General features: G+C 34.8%; 1 protein-coding gene and 1 long non-coding RNA gene across 4 annotated transcripts in view; one reads left to right on the top strand and one right to left on the bottom strand.

Annotated features, from left to right (window-relative positions):
* Positions 1-18272, top strand: part of ARHGAP5 (Rho GTPase activating protein 5) — a 45818-nt gene that overhangs the window by 23848 nt on the left and 3698 nt on the right. For 2 of the 3 annotated variants that reach the window (XM_064658562.1, XM_064658563.1), the window contains 4 exons: positions 1173-1320; positions 12915-12992; positions 13980-14111; positions 15750-15855. In XM_064658562.1, the coding sequence (XP_064514632.1) occupies positions 1173-1320; positions 12915-12992; positions 13980-14111; positions 15750-15855 (464 nt within the window). Of the gene's footprint in view, positions 1-1172; positions 1321-12914; positions 12993-13979; positions 14112-15749; positions 15856-18272 lie in introns of those variants that run through there. The other variant, XR_010431374.1, reaches the window with a different exon arrangement.
* LOC135415980 (uncharacterized) lies at positions 1793-2693 on the bottom strand. The gene is made up of 2 exons (XR_010431375.1): positions 2564-2693; positions 1793-1863 (listed from the first exon to the last, which is right to left on the bottom strand). It is a non-coding gene; the product is annotated as an uncharacterized LOC135415980 (long non-coding RNA).

Below are 18272 nucleotides of genomic sequence, written 5' to 3' on the forward strand. Positions count from 1 at the left end.
CAACCATTCTTCTAAACGCAGGACAACTATTAGAAAAAAGCATTCTTTACTCCAATATTGCAGATATATTTAATATGTTGTACTATGTCCAGGTATTCTACACAGATAATAATATTTATAATTTTCATATAGCTTCCGTAGAATCCTGGTTTATTATTCCATAACCAGATTGCTTTCCAAGAGTCACAGTGTCTTTTTCTATCCTGTTGATCTAAAATACAGAGTCTTGAGTGCTGCTTCATTTATTCTAAGATGGGGGGATATGCACTGAACACCTAGGAAAAAAGCATTTAAATTGTTTTTCCTTTCTTTGCTGCCTTAATGGACTTATCTCTAAAATGGTCTTTAATTCCACATTTGACAAAGATGTTTTCACTTAATTTTATACAGTTTAGCTTCAGCTTGGTGCTTTCAGCTGTTGGTAATCTGAACTGGATGCTGCCTAAATAAATATTTTTGATGATGTAATGTGGTTTCATCAACATTCAGAGATGAAACATGGTATCTAATACAATATAATTCTTGTAATCATCCAAAGGTGATTTATCAATTCCACTGATTAAAGTTCTTCTCAAGGGAAAAAATTAAAAATAAAAGCAAGCAATAAAACTCCATATGAAACATGTCTTAGATTTGATTGTATGCAAACCTTCTTTTGGCTAAAGTCCTGTGCTTGTAACAAAGCAATCATGCTTAATAGGAGTGCCTGCAACTTTAACTTTGAGATTGATTGTTATACATTCTGCATCATCATGTTTCTTGTACAGTTGTAGTATAAAGATTATTTTGTATCTTTAACTATATGCAGAACTTCAGAGTTTTATCTTAATAATTTTTATAGAGGTCATGAATCAAATGTGATTCATATAGATTCATTTGTGAGCAGTGTTGAAAGTTAGTATGTAAAGACTTGTCCACAGCACTCTATTTCTGTTCCTGTGGTATTTCAGTTACTGATACATTGGGTTATCCTGTTCCTAACGTGATACAAAAAGGGCCAAACCTTTTAGAAGTTATTTGAGTGCTTTGTATCTAATGTATGCTATTTAGAAAGTACATTTAATTTTTATTCACTCAGTTTGTGTGATCTGTTTGTGTTTACTGAATGATTGCAATATGAGTTAGTTAAAATGTTACTTGAATATTACTTAAATAACTCTGTTTTATTGTAGCCAAAAAAGAAAACTAAGACATTCAATCCTCCAATCCGTAGAAACTGGGAAAGTAATTACTTTGGGATGCCCCTACAGGATTTGGTTACACCTGAGAAACCGATACCTCTGTTTGTTGAAAAATGTGTGCAATTCATTGAAGATACAGGTAAGATAGGAGGACTGTTGGAGGAAAGACTTTCCCACTTTGCATAATGAGTAAAGCCGCTCATTTTCTGTTTTAAAGTACTTCTAGAATTTTGTCCTAGAAATAAATAATTGTGGGCTAGGCACATTTGAAAAGTAGAATGTGCTTTCTAAGTTGTGTGCTTAATATGTCTTTTGACTTTATTTATACAAATACTTAATTACTTTTTGGCAAATGTTTGAAGTTTAATGTGTTTCCTGTAATTTAAAAAACTTATATCTTTTTCTAATGGCAAATGACTTTTTGGTTTTCTCTCTCTCCTTTCTCCCTGGCTTCCTGGTTGTGTGTTTGTCCCTGCTTTCAGCCTATTAACTGTGTGACCATGAGGCAAGTAGGATGATTTTGCTGGTCCAACAGAAGACTAGTTAGGAGCTGGGATTTGTTTTGAGGTTTGGGAGTGACCTGTGGTTGGGTTTTGTTTGTTTTTTTGAGGTTGGTTTTTTTTTTTTTATTTTGTTTGTTTTTAAAGATTGTGAGCACCAGTTTTCAGTTAGTGTGTAGATCCTGCTTGCTCTGAAGTTTCATAAATGCTGTATTGCTATATTTGGAGCAAGTGACAGTGTGACTGAGCTTAAACACCCATAGGGCTGTTTTATGACATTGTTTAGCATAAAGTAAAACAGCACTTTTTTCAATGTTTGCTTAGTTCTGTAATACAATTTTGGCTGTAAGATGACAGTAGCAGTTTTAGCAAGAGTAAAACTGAAGGGTTTTCTTTCTTATGGTAAAATTCAGTTTTGCTGCCATCTGTGAGAGTAGTGTTTCCAGAAGAATTACTACTGGTGGTAAGCCTAATAGCTGTTTTTACAGGTTCACATACTGCATTATTGCAATAAAAAAATGAGTTGAAACCTCAGGCACTGATCTTTTTGGAGTCAGAGATGTTAGCATAAATATGTCTTTAATCTTTACCTTCTATGGATTCCTTGCTTAAAGGTAAGAACTGTATTTTCTTCCCTCTTGCTTTTGCTTTTTCCACCTCACCCAGTTAAAAATGGGGAAGGAGGAAGAAGGGCAAGGAGTAATAGTGGCATAGGCAGTTTAATGTATAGATTGTGTTTGCTTTTTTATGTTGCAAAAGTATCCCCAAACAAACCAACATAATATCATGGGTGACACTGTCTGAATTGCTGTTCTTTAAAAGTGGCTACATCGTGTTACTATGTATACCTGTATAAAACCGGCATTCTCCAGTACTGAAGACCAAGTGACTCTTCTAAGAGTTTGTAAGACCTAGCAGTAACTTGATTTGAGTGTGTTTAACTTTCTAAGAATATTTTCAAACAACAAAATTATAAATCCAGTTCTAAAGAAAGTTCTATTTGCTTAAAAGTGTTGTTGTCTAATATCTGTTCATTTTGTGGTAAACTTTCCAAATAAAAGGCTATTTCTCCCGAAGAATTTTCACCAGCTTGTGGAGTGAGAAAGCTATAATGGTGTGGGAACATTATTTGTTGTCCTTATTTTTTCCCCCTCATAGTCACCAAATCATACAAGCACCCAGAAGATTTAGCACTTCTACTCTCCTCTCATGACGTGTCTTTTAAACATGTTTAGTTAAGCTGCTATGTGTTCAAAATGTAGGAGTTTCTCAAAAGTGATTACTCAGGAGGCACTGCTTTTTCCTTTAGTGGGTTGGATATAGGTTAGTTCATCCTGGGATGCTGCTGTGCAGCTGGAGAATTTTAATTCTGGCCATACATATAATCTGGACAAACGCTGTGCCATCTGCTTACTTTGTTTGTGGCTGTGAAGACAGTAGTTGTCTTGCTTGTTTTGTTAAGCACTTAGAACAAAACCTCTGCTTTTGATCTGTATTACAGTTTTCTTTCTTCTGCTCTGGATTCTATGTAAGTAGCTTTTGTGTTCTTTTCAGCCTCCATGCTTGGCTGTGGAAGTTTTATTTTTGGTGTGTATTATTTTTATATTGGATTAATGTGCTGTAGGTATTTGAGTGTCTTCAAGCAGGGATAGAATCTATTTGTTGCTTTTGAGAGAGGAGGATGTTCACTTGCATTGCTTTCAAATCCTGTACTGAGATAGACTCACGTCACTAATTTTGGGACTGTCTGAGAAAATTCCACAAATACAGATTTGGAGGTTATCAGTGTGCAGAAGGCAAGTCAGGATCTATTGGCTCCAGGCTGGAGTCCAGAATGGTACCATTCCTGTTTGATAAAGCTTCTTGGCCCTGGGGAGTCATCCAATAGTCAGCTGTCTCTTACCAAGTCAGCCTACTGTCAGTACTAACTGCACTGAATACCAGTCTTTTTAATCAAGGAGTGCAGTCTTGTCCAACTTGGCTAATCCGTATATTTCTCCTAGAGAGGACATAATTGTTTAGCTTTTCCTTTTAAGGTACTTTCACGGAGTTCATCTCCTTCCCTTTGTAATTTGGATTGTTGCTGAATTTGTGAAGATGTGATTAATCTCAATTTGAAGGGCTAATCTTAATTTTTAATGTTCCCAATTTCTGCTTTGTGCCATTATACAAGATGGTGCTTTCTAGCCACTCATCTAAACTGTGACTGAGGCTAGAAAGTATGCAGTGTGAAAAACAGTTTTCTCTGTTTCAGATGTTTTCCATAATTCTGGAATATCCTCACCAAAAAAAAAGTGCATATCAGTAGAAAAGGGACAATTTGGAAAAATTAAAGTACGTCCAGGAGCTGAAAAGTTCTAGCCTTTTATAAATCAACAGATTTTTCTTTTGAAGAAGCCATATGAATCCTGTCAAGGTAAAGGGAGATCTGGTAAAGATAAGGGATCCTAAGTCAGGGCCTGCAGATGTAGTGTTCTGTTTACTTTGGTATTTTCCAACAGGAAGCATTATTGTGAATTGATTTAGTTTTGTAGAGTCAACCAATTTATTTTTGAAATGTAATATAGGTTTTGAATCCCTTTGTAATCTTTCTGATAGTGTTGAAAGTAGAAACTGAGGAGCGAAGTGGTTAATACCTGAGGAGATCTAAACCTGATAAGCTCTGATTGTGTCAGAACCTGCATTTCACAGCAGTGTGTGCTGTCACTGATACCAATAGTATGAAGCAGCAATAGCATGTAATACTTGGGCTTGTTGGAACTACTGATTAAAAAAAAAAAAGCATAATACCTTGTAAGATTATCTTAAATTTTGTGATATTGTTACTTCTGGATAAGAAATGAGGAAAGCTTTGCTAAATACTGTAAACAAACTTCACTTCTGTGTTTCCACGTTGTCCATGATTATAATTTTTGAACTCGTTGTAATTATAGTAGGATGAATAATCTTTTGGTTGGTTGTTAGACTTCTTTCTTGTTGGTTCATTGAACAAGATGATCAAAAGAATGTTTTTTTTTTCAGGTAAGTAACTTGATAATTGTGAGTTATCAAGTTTTCCACTAAATATCTTCATATAAATGTATAATGTTTTCAGGAAAACTTATGGTAAAGATACTGTGATCTTATTGTAACCTTTTATGGACGATATGAATACTTTCTCTAGTGACACGCATGACATATAACATGTATAATTCCATGATGTTAACATGTATAACTCCAAGTATGCTTTTGCCTCTATCACATTCTTTGCAAATCAGTTTGTAACTGGCTCATGAGGGCAGCTATGTAAATTGACTTTTTGACTATTTTCAGTTACAGGCTTCCAAAAGAAAATTTTGATGATATAGTTGTTCTGGTGTGTTTTGTTGCTTTCTCCTGATGGACTGAAGAGAAGTTCATTTTGTTTCATCACTTGAAATGAACTATTAAAGTGTATTGCTTTTCTGTAAACCAGGCTTATGGAAATGCATTTAGCAGGGAAAACTAGAGATTTGATTTTTAAGAAAATTGTAGTGACTGTTTTTGTGCAGAAGTAATTGTGCTCAGCTAAGACATGCTAGAAAAAGAAAACCTGTTATTTAAAAAAAAAATACTGTCCAGTGTAGACCCTTACCTTATTTAGTACAACTCATTTTTTCTAAATTTAGGCAGCAGAATTGAGATAATTTTTGAAGCAAAACTGTTAGACTGTATTAATTGCATGAATTCTGTTTCTCTAGGAATTACCAAGTGGAGTGTAAGAGGAATATTCTGATACTCTGGTAATTTTGTTTGAGAGAGAGGAACACAGATTTCTGAAGGCTAATTTAATGTCTAACTTCAATAAAATGTTAATATGGTTTGAATTTTGTATTGCAATATCATGTAAAAATATCGAATGTCTAATTTTAACTCCAAAGAGTGTACATGTTTATGGCAAGTTTGTAGCTTGAGTGTTTTGTTAGTAACATTATGCTGTTTTACACCACCACTTTGGTGGTAAAAAATTTCATGTACTGTTTGTGTACTATTCAACACCTACTGTTGATTATTTTTAACTTTCTCAAACTTACAATGATTCAGGCAACATGACTAGTGCTAACTAATACTATTAGCATGTGAGGGGTTTTTGAATATTTCAATATTTTTTTGTGTTTTGGATTTACTTTTTGTATTCGTTGTTATTCGTTGGTGAAAAGTTTGGTATAGATTATATTTTGTTCTGTTTACCAAGGAAAAAGACATCAAATTAATATTATGAATACAAGTGCAGTTTTAGCATTTTGTAAATTTAGCCCCCAATGATATTCAAATTTTAATAGCAGCAGTATTTTAAGGTTTTTTTCTCGAGTTTTCAAATGTTTTTTAAATTTTTTAATAGGATATTGATATCCATGTACTTCATTGACCAGATTATAAATTTTAGATTCTGTACGTCATAGAAAACTGATGGCATTAATACAGTGTTAATTGTACATGAAACAATTGAGGGAAGAGAAGGTTATTAGAATAATTTGTATTTTAATAATTTAGTTAATTTTTTGAGACAAGAAGCAGAATAAAGAACGAAGAATGAATTTGACAGAACCATAATCATATCTCATTTAATATTTCACATGGTCCGTGTGGAGAGCTATAGGTGAAATTAAAAATTGCATACTCGGTATATCTACAATAATTACTGCTTTTGATATTTATACCTTTTTGTAATCCTGCTAAATCTACAATTTTGGAGGTAATTCAAGTAATAGAATATTGCCTTCTTTGAATTTCCCTCACAGGGAAATTCACATACCCAGATCTTTTATGCTGAATCTGCTGTGAGGTCAGATTTTTACACTGAAAGTATAGATAAGACAAAGGTTATCTCCAGAGAACTGGGTAGAAATAGGCAACGAAAATGAGTCAGCAGCGCCTGTTGAGGTAAAAAGGCTGCTAAATCGTGGAAGTATATTCCCAGTGGCTGGAAAATCCAAAAATTCAAGATTGATTATCTCTCCTTTTATTTAAGGGTCTTGGGAGAGCTAGAAGCTTTTGGGAGCCTGTTCTGTTGGACAGAGAACAGAAAAGGACAGGAGTTTCCACCCACCTCAGCCTCATGTATGAGAGCTGGTAGTTTCGTAAGAAATGGTGTAATAGCCAGGAGGAATATTCTCTTTCGCTTTATGTTTCTGCCACTTTCTTGTTTTGGGTACTTGTCAGACATCTCTCAATCAGTGGAGTTCACTGTCTTGGAAGTCTGTATCAGCAAAAATGGTCAAGGTCCTGCTGTGTAGTATTGTGGCTGGTAAGTTAAGGGTCAAATATGTGCCCAAACAAGCATGAGGCAGGAAGCAGGAACAAGGGAGGGACAGAAACAGTGATTGATGAGGCAGGGAGTTAGACCATCCTTTTCAGTCACAATGATCAGTTAAGTTGACTCAACTGCTGTGAAGCTGTATGTTTAGCAAAAAAACCGGCATGGGCCATGACTGTTCCTCTTGATTCTGGATAGGTACAGTAACAGTAGATTTAAATAGCTCTGCAGTGTATTTTGTACCCTCATCATGTTGGTGAGTGATCCTAGAGTGGGTGGTGTGGTTAATGTGTTTGAGGCCGGGGCTTCTACTCAGGGGCAGGTCGACAAGCTGGAGGAATGGGACAATAGGAACTTGATAGAATTCAGTGAGGTCAAGTGCCAAGTCCTGCAACTAGAATTACAAGGACCCTGCAGTGGTACATGCTGAGGACTTGAGTGGCTGGGTATCAGTGCTAATGAAAGGGATCTTGCGGTTGTGGTGGAGAATAGGCTAAGCAAGCCTTCGGTATTAGACTGTCCCAATAGAAAGGGAGGCACTACAGCTGCAGAAGTGGTTATTCCTTTTTGCTATGCACCTGTTAGACCTTGTCTGAAATACTACAAGAAAAGTGTTGACAAACTTGAGTCTAGCAGAAGAGGGTCAGGGGCTGGAGTTTGTAATCTGTGGGTTTGTTCAACTGAGAGAGATAAAGACTGAAGAGGTGCCCCAAAGTAGCTTCCCATACCTGTGAGGAGGTGCACCCAGGCTAAAGAACCGAAGTACAATGTCATTAAAACACAAGGTTCTGATTAGAAGGAAAGGAAAGACTTTTGCTTGGAAGGTTATTTAAGCACTGGTTCAGGTTACCCAGAGAGATTGTTAGAAATCTTGGAGATATTCAAGGTAAGTTTAGATAAGCAACCAAATCTGAATTCAGTGTTGACCCTTGTTTGAGCAGGAGGAGGTTGCACTAGATGACCTTCTGCGAATCCCTTCTGTGATCACTTCAAAATTGGGCATAGAATAGGTTTCAGTAGTTAGGAGACTACACCAGTTTGTGTTGGCAACTTTGGAATTGATCAATAGAGAGGAAACCCTGTACAAACTTGAGAGGAGGGTAAAATAGGCATCAGTTGTTTCTCCTAACAGAAGACTTGACTACCAGACGGATGGAGGAGGAGCACATGGATTAATTTAGTAGTGCGAGAGAATCACTGAAAACTGTAAACAAATATGTTTTGAAATACTCATAAACACATGTTGTGCGCTTGAGCTGTATTGCTAATTAAGGTATCTCTTCAAAGGAAACATCATAGGAATTATATAAAGAATTCCTAAACCATGCAGATAGGACCAAGATGTCAATATCTTTTGCAGAGTGTGTACAGTACTTATCTGCTCCACTTATTCCCCTAACTTTCTCCAGGCCCAAAGTGACCAAACAGATTTATGTATGGAAAATTAGAGTATCTTCAGATGTCATCATTTTTAATGAAGCAAAGAATGCACCTACCTTTTCGTAGGTGTGTTTGTAATGTCATATTAATTGAAGTCTTGTATTCTTCTTTTGAAATGAACAGGCCATGAAATAAGTGGTTGAGTGACACTGCATAAAGTGATTGATACCTTGTTTAATAATTGGTTAGAGTAAATTATAAAAGTGTTAATTCAGCTTTGGAGAGCTTCCTATTATATGAGTCTTTCTAAAAGGACTGCTTATTTTTTACACTACTTACTGTTTATTGAACATTTCAATATGCTAAAATTATCTTGTTACAAGAAGCAGTAAGACACTTATTTTTGGTTCTGATTTTCAGTGTGTGAATTGAATGTCATGGGTCTTTAAATGTCAGTGTTGATATGTGTAGATAAGAACATATGTAGAATTTTGAATGTATTTTATGTAAGTAAAGTTAGTGCTAGATTCTTACATAAAGAATTTGAATTCTTTGCTCTACATTCTAGGTATACATAGAAATTACTGTTTTGGATTAGTAAAGTGGCAGTTCCTTTAGTCTTGTGTTGTAGCATAGGGGTTGAAAAGGTCAGTCTGTGGAATAAAATTGGAGAATTATATAGATCGCAGAATTTACAAAGGTAAGTGTGGGAATAATGGTCTCAGCTATTGTAGTGGAGAATGAGCCCTGAAACATTCCATTGGCTACTTTATGGGAAGGAATTGAACTGGGGAGAGAGACTTGCTGTGATTAGGTGGCATGTATTCAGAAACATAGACAGAACACGATAGAAGAACCTGGCTGTGGATATTGTTAGCAGACACTGTATGATTTTTTAGCAGTCTAAATGTCAGTATACCTGTTGTCACTTGGGAAAAGGCTTTGAGATCATCATAGACAGCTCTCTGAAAACTTAACCTCTCTGTACTTGCTATCAAGCAAGCAAAAAAGAAAAAAGTTGAGAGTGAGTGTTATGGGGGGAAAAAATCATCCTCTTACATAATTCCATTCTGTACACACAGTTTGAATCCTAGTTGCAATTTGGTTTAATCTTTCTCAGAATAGAAAAGAATTGGAAAAGTTACTGCATATGGCAATAATGGTAACTATTGGATAAAGAGGGACTGAACTGATTGAGTTGGAACATTCCTGAGGAAGAGAAATTACATAAATTTATAAAATGAGTGCTGAGAAAGTGTAGAGAAGTTACTATTTCTTTTTAAGGAAAAAAAAATGTTTATGAAAACTTCAGGTAATGAGCATGAAGTCGGTGTGCTTTCATGATGTACGTTCCTGACTAACAAAGCTGCATTTACCACGATGTAAAGACCACAAGTAGGTGACTTAAAGGGGTTTCAATGAGTTAGTGAAGGATAAATCCCCAAGTGGCTATTAAAACACCTTATGCAAAAGCCTATGTAAGCCACCGTCTCCAGGAAGCTGGGAGTATATATCACAAAAGATTGCTGTTGGGTTTTGTTGTTTTTTCTCTCCTGCCCTTCCCATGTCTGTTCTCAAGCATATATTACTCAGTGTTACTACACTGAGTATGTGGTATAGGAAGTGGATATTGTACCAGGTAGACTTTGGTCTGGCCTTGTGCTGAAGTTAGTATGTTCTATGAAGCAACAAAGAGTTTTGAAAATATGTTGGTGCCTAAGAATGGAAGTGTCCTACAAATTAATTATGCATATAGGTGCAGATCCGCGTTGCTCATTTTCTTCAAAATGCCTTGAACCCCATGTGGTGAAGTTTGTTAGATAGGCTGGAAGCCTGATCACAACTGGCAGCAAAAAAGAAGGTACAAGAAGAGAATTTATTAGGCACTAGCAGGTACTTTAGGAAAAGGATAGTCTAGGCAAGGGAGATGTGCTCTGTCTTGAAGTAAATATAGGCTATTGTGACGTGAAGTAAGGAAGAGCTAATTATTTAAACTTAGAGGTGTTGTAAAACTAGCAGGACAGAGAAGCCAATAAATCAGATGATTCTGTTATATAATATTACAGCAGCCATTGTGTTTGGTAATGTTGAAAATTACAGCTGGACCAGAATGGAAGCAGGATAAGAACATAGATAAGAATTCTGAAAAATCAACCTGCTTGCAGATGAAGGAACCAAATCTTCTAAAAGCTGTCAGAAAAAAAAATGTTGTGTGCTGTTTTTCAGTATAGATATATAGTATAGATATGCAGGAGTTTAAAAGCTAAAAGTAGTGAACTGAAATGTCTGATAAATGATGAAGATCTTGGTGTAACAAGCATTAGAGAGACCTGGTTGGATAATAGAAAGCAACAGAGAATTGAAGCATTACTTAAAAAATAATACTTTAAGATTTTTAGCTGTGTTTATGCACACAAACAGATTAAACTTGTCTCCTTTTGTGCCTTAGGGAAACAGTGTAGTGACAGTTGACCAACTGTTTCATGAAGCATTACTTTCTAGAATATACACAAGCAAGAAAAATTTTTGCTTGAGGAATTCAAAGAACAAATTTAGTTAGCTGAGTCCAGAATTGCAGGATGTTGCTATTTTTGGAAGTTGCCTAAATTCATCTCCTTGTTTAATCTGAAAATTTTCTGAAGTACTGTGTTTCTCAGATACTACACTAGTGCATCTGTCTCCAGAGCAGCCCAGTTCAAGTATTCAAGGTTTATACACTGACTAAACAGTGACTGTGTCAGACATCTCACTAACTGCTAATGCAGCACATTCAGTTCCTTTTGTGCAGAAAGAAACTGAAAAGTAGTTGGATAAAACACAGAATACCCTGGAGCTGTAGGGTCTCCAACTGAGAATTCTCCCATACTTAACAAAGAGAATCTTAATCCTAGATTGTTCTTATCTACCAGTGATTTTTTTTGTATTTATTTACAGCTTCTGGAAAAGGAGTGCAAAGTGTGTCTGCCTGCGATCACACTAGCACGTTGGGGGCATTTTTTTAAAAATGGGTTTGAAACCCCTTTCACACGTGGAAATTATTGAATCACTGAAATTACTTTTTGCCCTGTGCCACCACATTATATCTTCTGGTGCTTTTTGAGGATATCAGGGAACAAGGCTCAGGTTTTTTGAAAGGACTGTTTAGGTGTATATTTACAAGAGGAAGACTCTTGGCTATGGATTTGGAAAGCTAAATGATAGATATAAAAGTTTATTGAAGAAACACTTACTAAAATGGCCTTGATGCAGGTGGTAAAGAGACATGTGAATTGTAAAGGCATTAAGAAGGATAAAATGAGTTAGAAGAGTTTGTATGAAATTGTTATAAATTTCCCAGCTGTATGAAGCAGTTAAGGACATTGTAACAAGATTCTTAATGTTTCTTGGTAACTTAAAAGGCACACTCGTGGACTGTGTGTGGTGTGACAGAGGAATTATGTATTGATCTGATAATCTAAAATATGTTCCGTTATTGGCCTGTGATGGTAAAAAGCCAAGAGATTTCATAAAGCTCTGAAACCTGTGAATTTTTTTTATAAAATCAAATACAGTTATGAAGATCTAGCATATAGATAATTTTGCACCCATGACGGTAACTTCGAGAATTATGGAACTGTAAACTGCTTATATTCCTTAATGGGTTCTAAATTAACAAAGAAAAAGATCTTGAGTAATGGTGTGATTATCAGAATGGACACTTTCATTCAGTGAGTAGCTGTGGGCAAAAAAGGTAGCAATGTGATAGGAAGCATAGTCAGTGGAGCGGAGTGAGCAAGTTTGTGCATGTGTGCATGTGCATAATAAAGGTATACTGTTGGATGTTTACCTGGAATGGCTGCTGGAATTATGATGACTCTGTAACGCATAGTCAAACAAAGTAGTAATGAGAAGCATGGAGAACCTCTGCTTCCTAACACCCTTCTCCCTTTCCCCTCTTTCCCCACCCCTAAAGAAAGACTTGTAAATGATGAGATAATTTACCTAAGATAAGAAGTGAAGAAAAATGGATTCAAAGTTTATAAAATATAAATGGTAAAAGGGAAAGCATGTTGGAAGATGAAGTTCTTGTCCTATACAGGAGTGTGTTACACCGTGAAATTAAAAGATCAGAATGAGTTACAAATACTTGATACATTTTCTGTGGAGTATTTTTAGTGTGTTATTGCTCACCGTAGTAAGTTGTTAAAATGTGAAGACAGTTTTTAGAAACATAAATGTTGTGGGTACCACAGAATTTAGGATTTTGATTATTAAAAAAAAAAGTGAAAATAACAACAGTCTAATAGAGATCAGTAAGAGAATAATTTGGGGTAAATTATTCCACAGATGTCTGCAGTCAAGTTCTTGTTATCCTACAATGTCATTTCCTCTGATTCTTAAAAATGGGATAGTGGACTCAATAGAGAACTGGTATTTTGGTAGTTCTATATCGCTATAACCATGAATGTGTTTACTTTTTAGGGACTTAAGATTTGTATTCCTACTTTTAGTTTCTGAATTAGTGGTTATAACTGATTCTGTTTTGCTCTATAGTATATAAACTTGCTTTTTAATCTTTATTTTTCCTCCTCTTTTAAGGTTTATGTACTGAAGGCCTGTACCGTGTTAGTGGGAATAAAACGGATCAAGACAACATTCAAAAACAGTTTGATCAAGGTAATCACAGATTTTATTATTTAAAGCCAAAACAGAACTTGAATTCTCCATGGAGTTATCACAATGCAGTATAAAAACATTGCACTTTCAAACCAACTTTCATACCACTGAGTACTTAATGCTCTGGTAGGTTGTATTGGTATACTCCAGGTTATTACCAGTGAAGCTCTGTTTAAACACTAGATGGGGATGGAATCTTGTTGCAGCTGGATTAAGTGCTGTTAAAGTATTTTCTAGGTGGTATTTTAGTGTTTAAAAGAGTTTAAATGTAGTCATAGCTGTTCCTTCTGTCAACAGTTCATCAGTTCTGGGCATTAGGGCATTCATGTTCGCTTATCTTTCTTATCCCCCACAAATACGAATTCTTGATACTTATTTTATTGAAAGGTTTCTTGAATAATATAAATTAACAATTAAGTCTTGATAATTTCTAACACAGCCTTTGTCATTATAGAATATAATGAAATGTGATTGATAAATTAGGCTATTCAGTTTGATGTGTTTATATTTCAAAATGAAAACACTTCTTAAGAGTTCTTGGATATTAATCGTGAAGTTGAGACTATGAAAATAGTAATATTCTTTGTAGATATTAAGGAAAATAAAGATCCTATTTTTTATGCCTCACTTTACTGTTTTATGACATTTTCGGAAATAGAATTTAAAACCCATTACTGAGCAAACTTGATTAATCAGAAACCACTCAATGACAAAGACAAAAACATTTAAGTCTTCATGGAGAAACAGATGACTTCATTTTTCTGATTTTCTGCTGTTCTGTTATACTGTCAGATTTTCTTATATTTGATTTCATGTGGGTCAGTGCGATAGCAGCTTATCAATAGGTTCATCTTTGTGCATTTTTTAACAACCATTTGGCAAAATGTTAGTTTTTAGTGTTTTGAATAAACTCTTGTTTTTATAAAATACTATAAGGAATGATAGTGGTAGGTTTTACTTACACTGCTGTTTAATTTTTTTTTGCAGATCATAATATCAGTCTAGAGTCAATGGGAGTAACAGTGAATGCAGTGGCTGGGGCTCTTAAAGCTTTTTTTGCAGATCTACCAGATCCATTAGTTCCTTACTCTTTGCATCAAGAGTTGTTAGAAACATCAAGTAAGTAATAAACAATCTTTTCTTGATTTAATAGTGTTATTTTCATTGCCCTTATTGCTATTTTTACTTCATTATAAGTTGAAAGTACTGTCTGCACTGAATATTTTTAAAATGGCTTAGACATGTACACTTTTAAATATTCTTTAAAAGTAGTAACTATATGATGAAATAAATGTAATACATTATTTTTTTGAAATAAGTTATAGTGTAATATTTCTCCTTTTCCTAGAAAATTTAATTGGTAGAAATCTCCTTTTTTCCATTTTTTATTTGTGGTGAAAAGGATGAAATCTCTTGGAGTGGATTTGCATTGTTAATAGGAAAAAACCCCTTGAATCCATAAAGTCTTACATTCAGAGTAGGCTTTAGAAATCACACACATCTATGGGATATTATGGTAATTCTCAATTCTCTTAGATTTTTTTCATATTCTTTTTGAACTCTTATAAGATATTTAGTTTTGTTTGCCTTACAAACGTTTTCCAGGCACTTCATAGTAAATAAGTTTTAAATTACGAGTGTCTCTCTTGTTTTGGCAGCAATCTGTTTCAGAAAAAGACCACTATGCTTTTTTGCAGGGTACAACTGTGATGTACATTATTCCTAAGTATTTTTTGTTCAAGACATGAAAACAGTGGTGTAAGCCTAAGACTTGATTAATATATAGGCTGTTAGAAATTGTGTTTTCTGATGATATGTGTAGGTACCTATTTGTGGTATTTCTGCTCTACTTTTCAGGCATATTGCTTGTGGAATGTCATTAATCTGGTTTTATTTTTTCTTAAAAGTATAAAAGCTAAATTCCAGTCAAAACATTAAATAGCTTAGAATTGAAGTGAACTTACTGTTTTAAAATGCCATTAATACCACTTAAAATTTATATTTATATACTGGACTATATTTAGCATTTTTCTCTATGGAAGTAGGATAGATGGAGGTTCTTTTTAGCAATGCAGTCAAGTAATAGAGGTAAACTTGTATTCCTTTTTATTGTATGAATCATCATGGATTAGAAGTACGTTCTGCAGAATGTTTGGTTCCACAATCCTTTAGGGTACTTTTCACAAGCATTTTATCAGCAGCATTACTTTTGGGGTTTTTTAAAATAAAATTGTTATTTTATTAGGTATTTCTTTTTTACATATTGTTTATTTCCTCTTTGAAGTGTGGATTATGTCCCTTAGGCCTGTGAAAAATCCCTGTTCTTCTGTAAACCATATATTTAAAATAACTGCACCAGCCCTATGTGTAATTTTTTTATTATTTGAATAACTGAGAAGCTTAAGATATTCTAAGTTCATGTGAAGATATTTCTGCTTAAGAGGAAACTCTTAACAAGAAATGACCGTGTCACATTGTTATTCTACAAGTAAACAGTAAGCTAATCAAGTGATTCCTTGCTGTTGAACACAGATAAATAATTCTGCTTAAATTCAGAAAAATATTTTTGTACTTAGGTAGTTAACATCTATAATGAAAAAGTTACTCTATGCAAATAGGAATTTTATAAAATACCTTCTTACTTGATATTTCTCTGTGGATGTCTTATCTATACTATTATACTACGAAAAAGATTTAGCAATATTTTATTCAGTATGTCTTTCTAGATATGTCAGAAAATGTCACTTATTTCTATAGAAATCATGGATAAGACAGAACGGCTACACGAGTTGAAAGAAATTGTGAAGAAATTCCACCCAGTGAACTATGATGTCTTCAGATACATAATAACACATCTGAACAGGTTTAGTATTTTTCTATTTTGTTTTAAGTTGTATCAATTGCCAAAAGAAAAAGCAAAAACTGAAGTAACTTTTTTTAACATAAAACTTCATTATCCAGTAATCTATCACTTAAAGATTAGCTTGTGATATTTTTTTCTGCATTTTTAAACAGGCTCCCAGTTGTTGACGTTATAAAGGATCTTTGAAGATTGATTAATTCCACCCCATTGCTTTGACAGAGTCAACTAGAACAGGTTGTCCAGGATGGTGTACACTTAGGCCTTGTGTCTCCAAGGAGTGAGACTCCACAATCTCTTTGGACAACCTGTGGCAGTGCTCAGTCACCCTCACAGTAAAGATGTGGGTTTTTTTGCTCAGAGAGAATTTCCTGTGTGTATTTGTGCCTCTTGCCTTTTGTTCTGTCACTGGACACCATTCAGAAGAGTCTCAATCCATCTTCTTTACACCTTCCTATCGAATGTTTAAAACCAATGATAAGATTTCCGCTGAGCTTTTCGAGGCTAAGAAATCTTCACATTCTCAGCTTTTTTTTTTTTTTTTTTTTCCCCTCGTTTGAGAGATCCTTGCTCTCTTAATGATTCTTGTGTCCCTTCATTGGGCTTGCTCCAGCATGTCCATTTGTCTGTTGTGCTGGAGAGCCCAGAGCTAAATCCCAGATGTGGCCTTTGCAGTGCTGAGTAGAGGGGAAAGATCACCTTCTTAGACCTGCTGGCAGCACTCCTAGTGCAGCCTAGGATACTGTTGACCTTCTTTGGTACAGAGTCACCTTGCCAACTCATGCTCAATTGGTCCACTAGGAATTTCTGATACTTCTTTGCAGTGGTACTTTTCAGCCAGGCAACTTTCTGTGTGTGTATATATATATATATATGTATATATATATGTATATTCATGACATTTAATTGTTCTGGAGTACTGTCCTTGTGTTTGTGTCTTGGCAGGTATTTGTAATGATCTAACTGAGCATGTAATATGGGGGCAGAAAGAAGAACTTTTAACTTCCCTATGTAGTCAATAGGGAGAATGTAGGTAATCTCTTTTGCAATTCAGAAGGAGTCTTCCCTTTTCACTGAACGTATAAGAGATTTTAGAATTTAGGTACCTACTTTTACACTTCTTTCCGTCACGTATACGACTTGCTTAATAAAAGTTGTCCATTTTCCTTTGCAGGGAAATGGATCAATTTTTCCATTAATCTTGTCAAATACAAATTCAGCCCTAAAATAGATAAAACTGTATCATTGAACAAATATCCATATTACAGAATTGTAAGATGTGCTTGCATGTATCTGAAGTAAAACTAAACATCTCAGACTTGACACAGTTATTAGAAATGTTTTGTTGATTCTTAATTGACCTGATAGAAATTTTTGTGGAAGAATGGCACTCTCTGAATTGTCAAAGTCTTCATCTGATCACCTATTTGCCTAGCATAGCTAAATGTACAGTGTCAAGTACCTGGATTGCTGCAAGTAAAAGATCTAAACATAATTTTAAAAATTCCTGAATAGGTTCTAATACATGCATATCTACAAACAAATGAAGCACATTCATCATGGAACTTACTGGACAACATAAGTGATGCACACTGGCCTTGGCTTTCAAGTCTGGTCCACTCTCTATTAATGATGACTGACTTTAGCAGGTTGCTAGTAACAAAATAATCTTTTCTTGTTTGTCTTGTCTCATTTGCAGTATCAGGTAGTTGCATTCAATTCGGCAACAAAACTGCTTGAGCGTAAGCAATTGCATATATAGAATGAGGTAGATACAGCTCGATTTTAAAGGGAACTTGTAGCTAAATTCTTGGCAGTCAATATTTATTTTCAGGAAATTAATTTGTGGTAAATTACTGCTGGTGTATAATTAAAAGGGAAGTGTTTGTCAAATGAATTGTTCGTTAAATGAGATAAAGCAGTCTTCTGCATGATGGAAGAGTTCTCATCACAGGCTAATGTTTTAGATGTTTTGTTTTTGCATCCTATGTCATTAGAGTAAAAATGTGCTACTGTTGTATAGTTAATAGTGGTTGGTGATTGATATTTTGGTGTATCCACAAGCATAGAACCTGGTTATTGAAACAAAAAATACAAGTATTATTCACAACATATAAATATGAGACCAATAACCATGAGAATTTAATAAATGGCAACAGTGAGATGAATTTTTCATTAGTGTTATAGACACCTTTCAGAGCATTCCAGCTCTCCAATTGTGATTGATTAACTGACTTAGCAGAACTGAGCTTTTAAGACTGGAGTTGAAACAGGATAGTGTTGGATTGACACTGCCTTTTTTGATATTGGTTGTGTTTTAGATTATTCTTTGATAATGAGTCCCTTTATACATAAGGGCTAATATGGCATAATGTGTCTCTAAAGTCAGGAAAAACATAGGTGTACAGCTTTTGAAGTTG

The sequence above is a fragment of the Pseudopipra pipra genome, chromosome 6 (genome assembly GCF_036250125.1).
Source record: "Pseudopipra pipra isolate bDixPip1 chromosome 6, bDixPip1.hap1, whole genome shotgun sequence".
In the NCBI taxonomy this organism is placed as follows: Eukaryota; Metazoa; Chordata; class Aves; order Passeriformes; family Pipridae; genus Pseudopipra; species Pseudopipra pipra.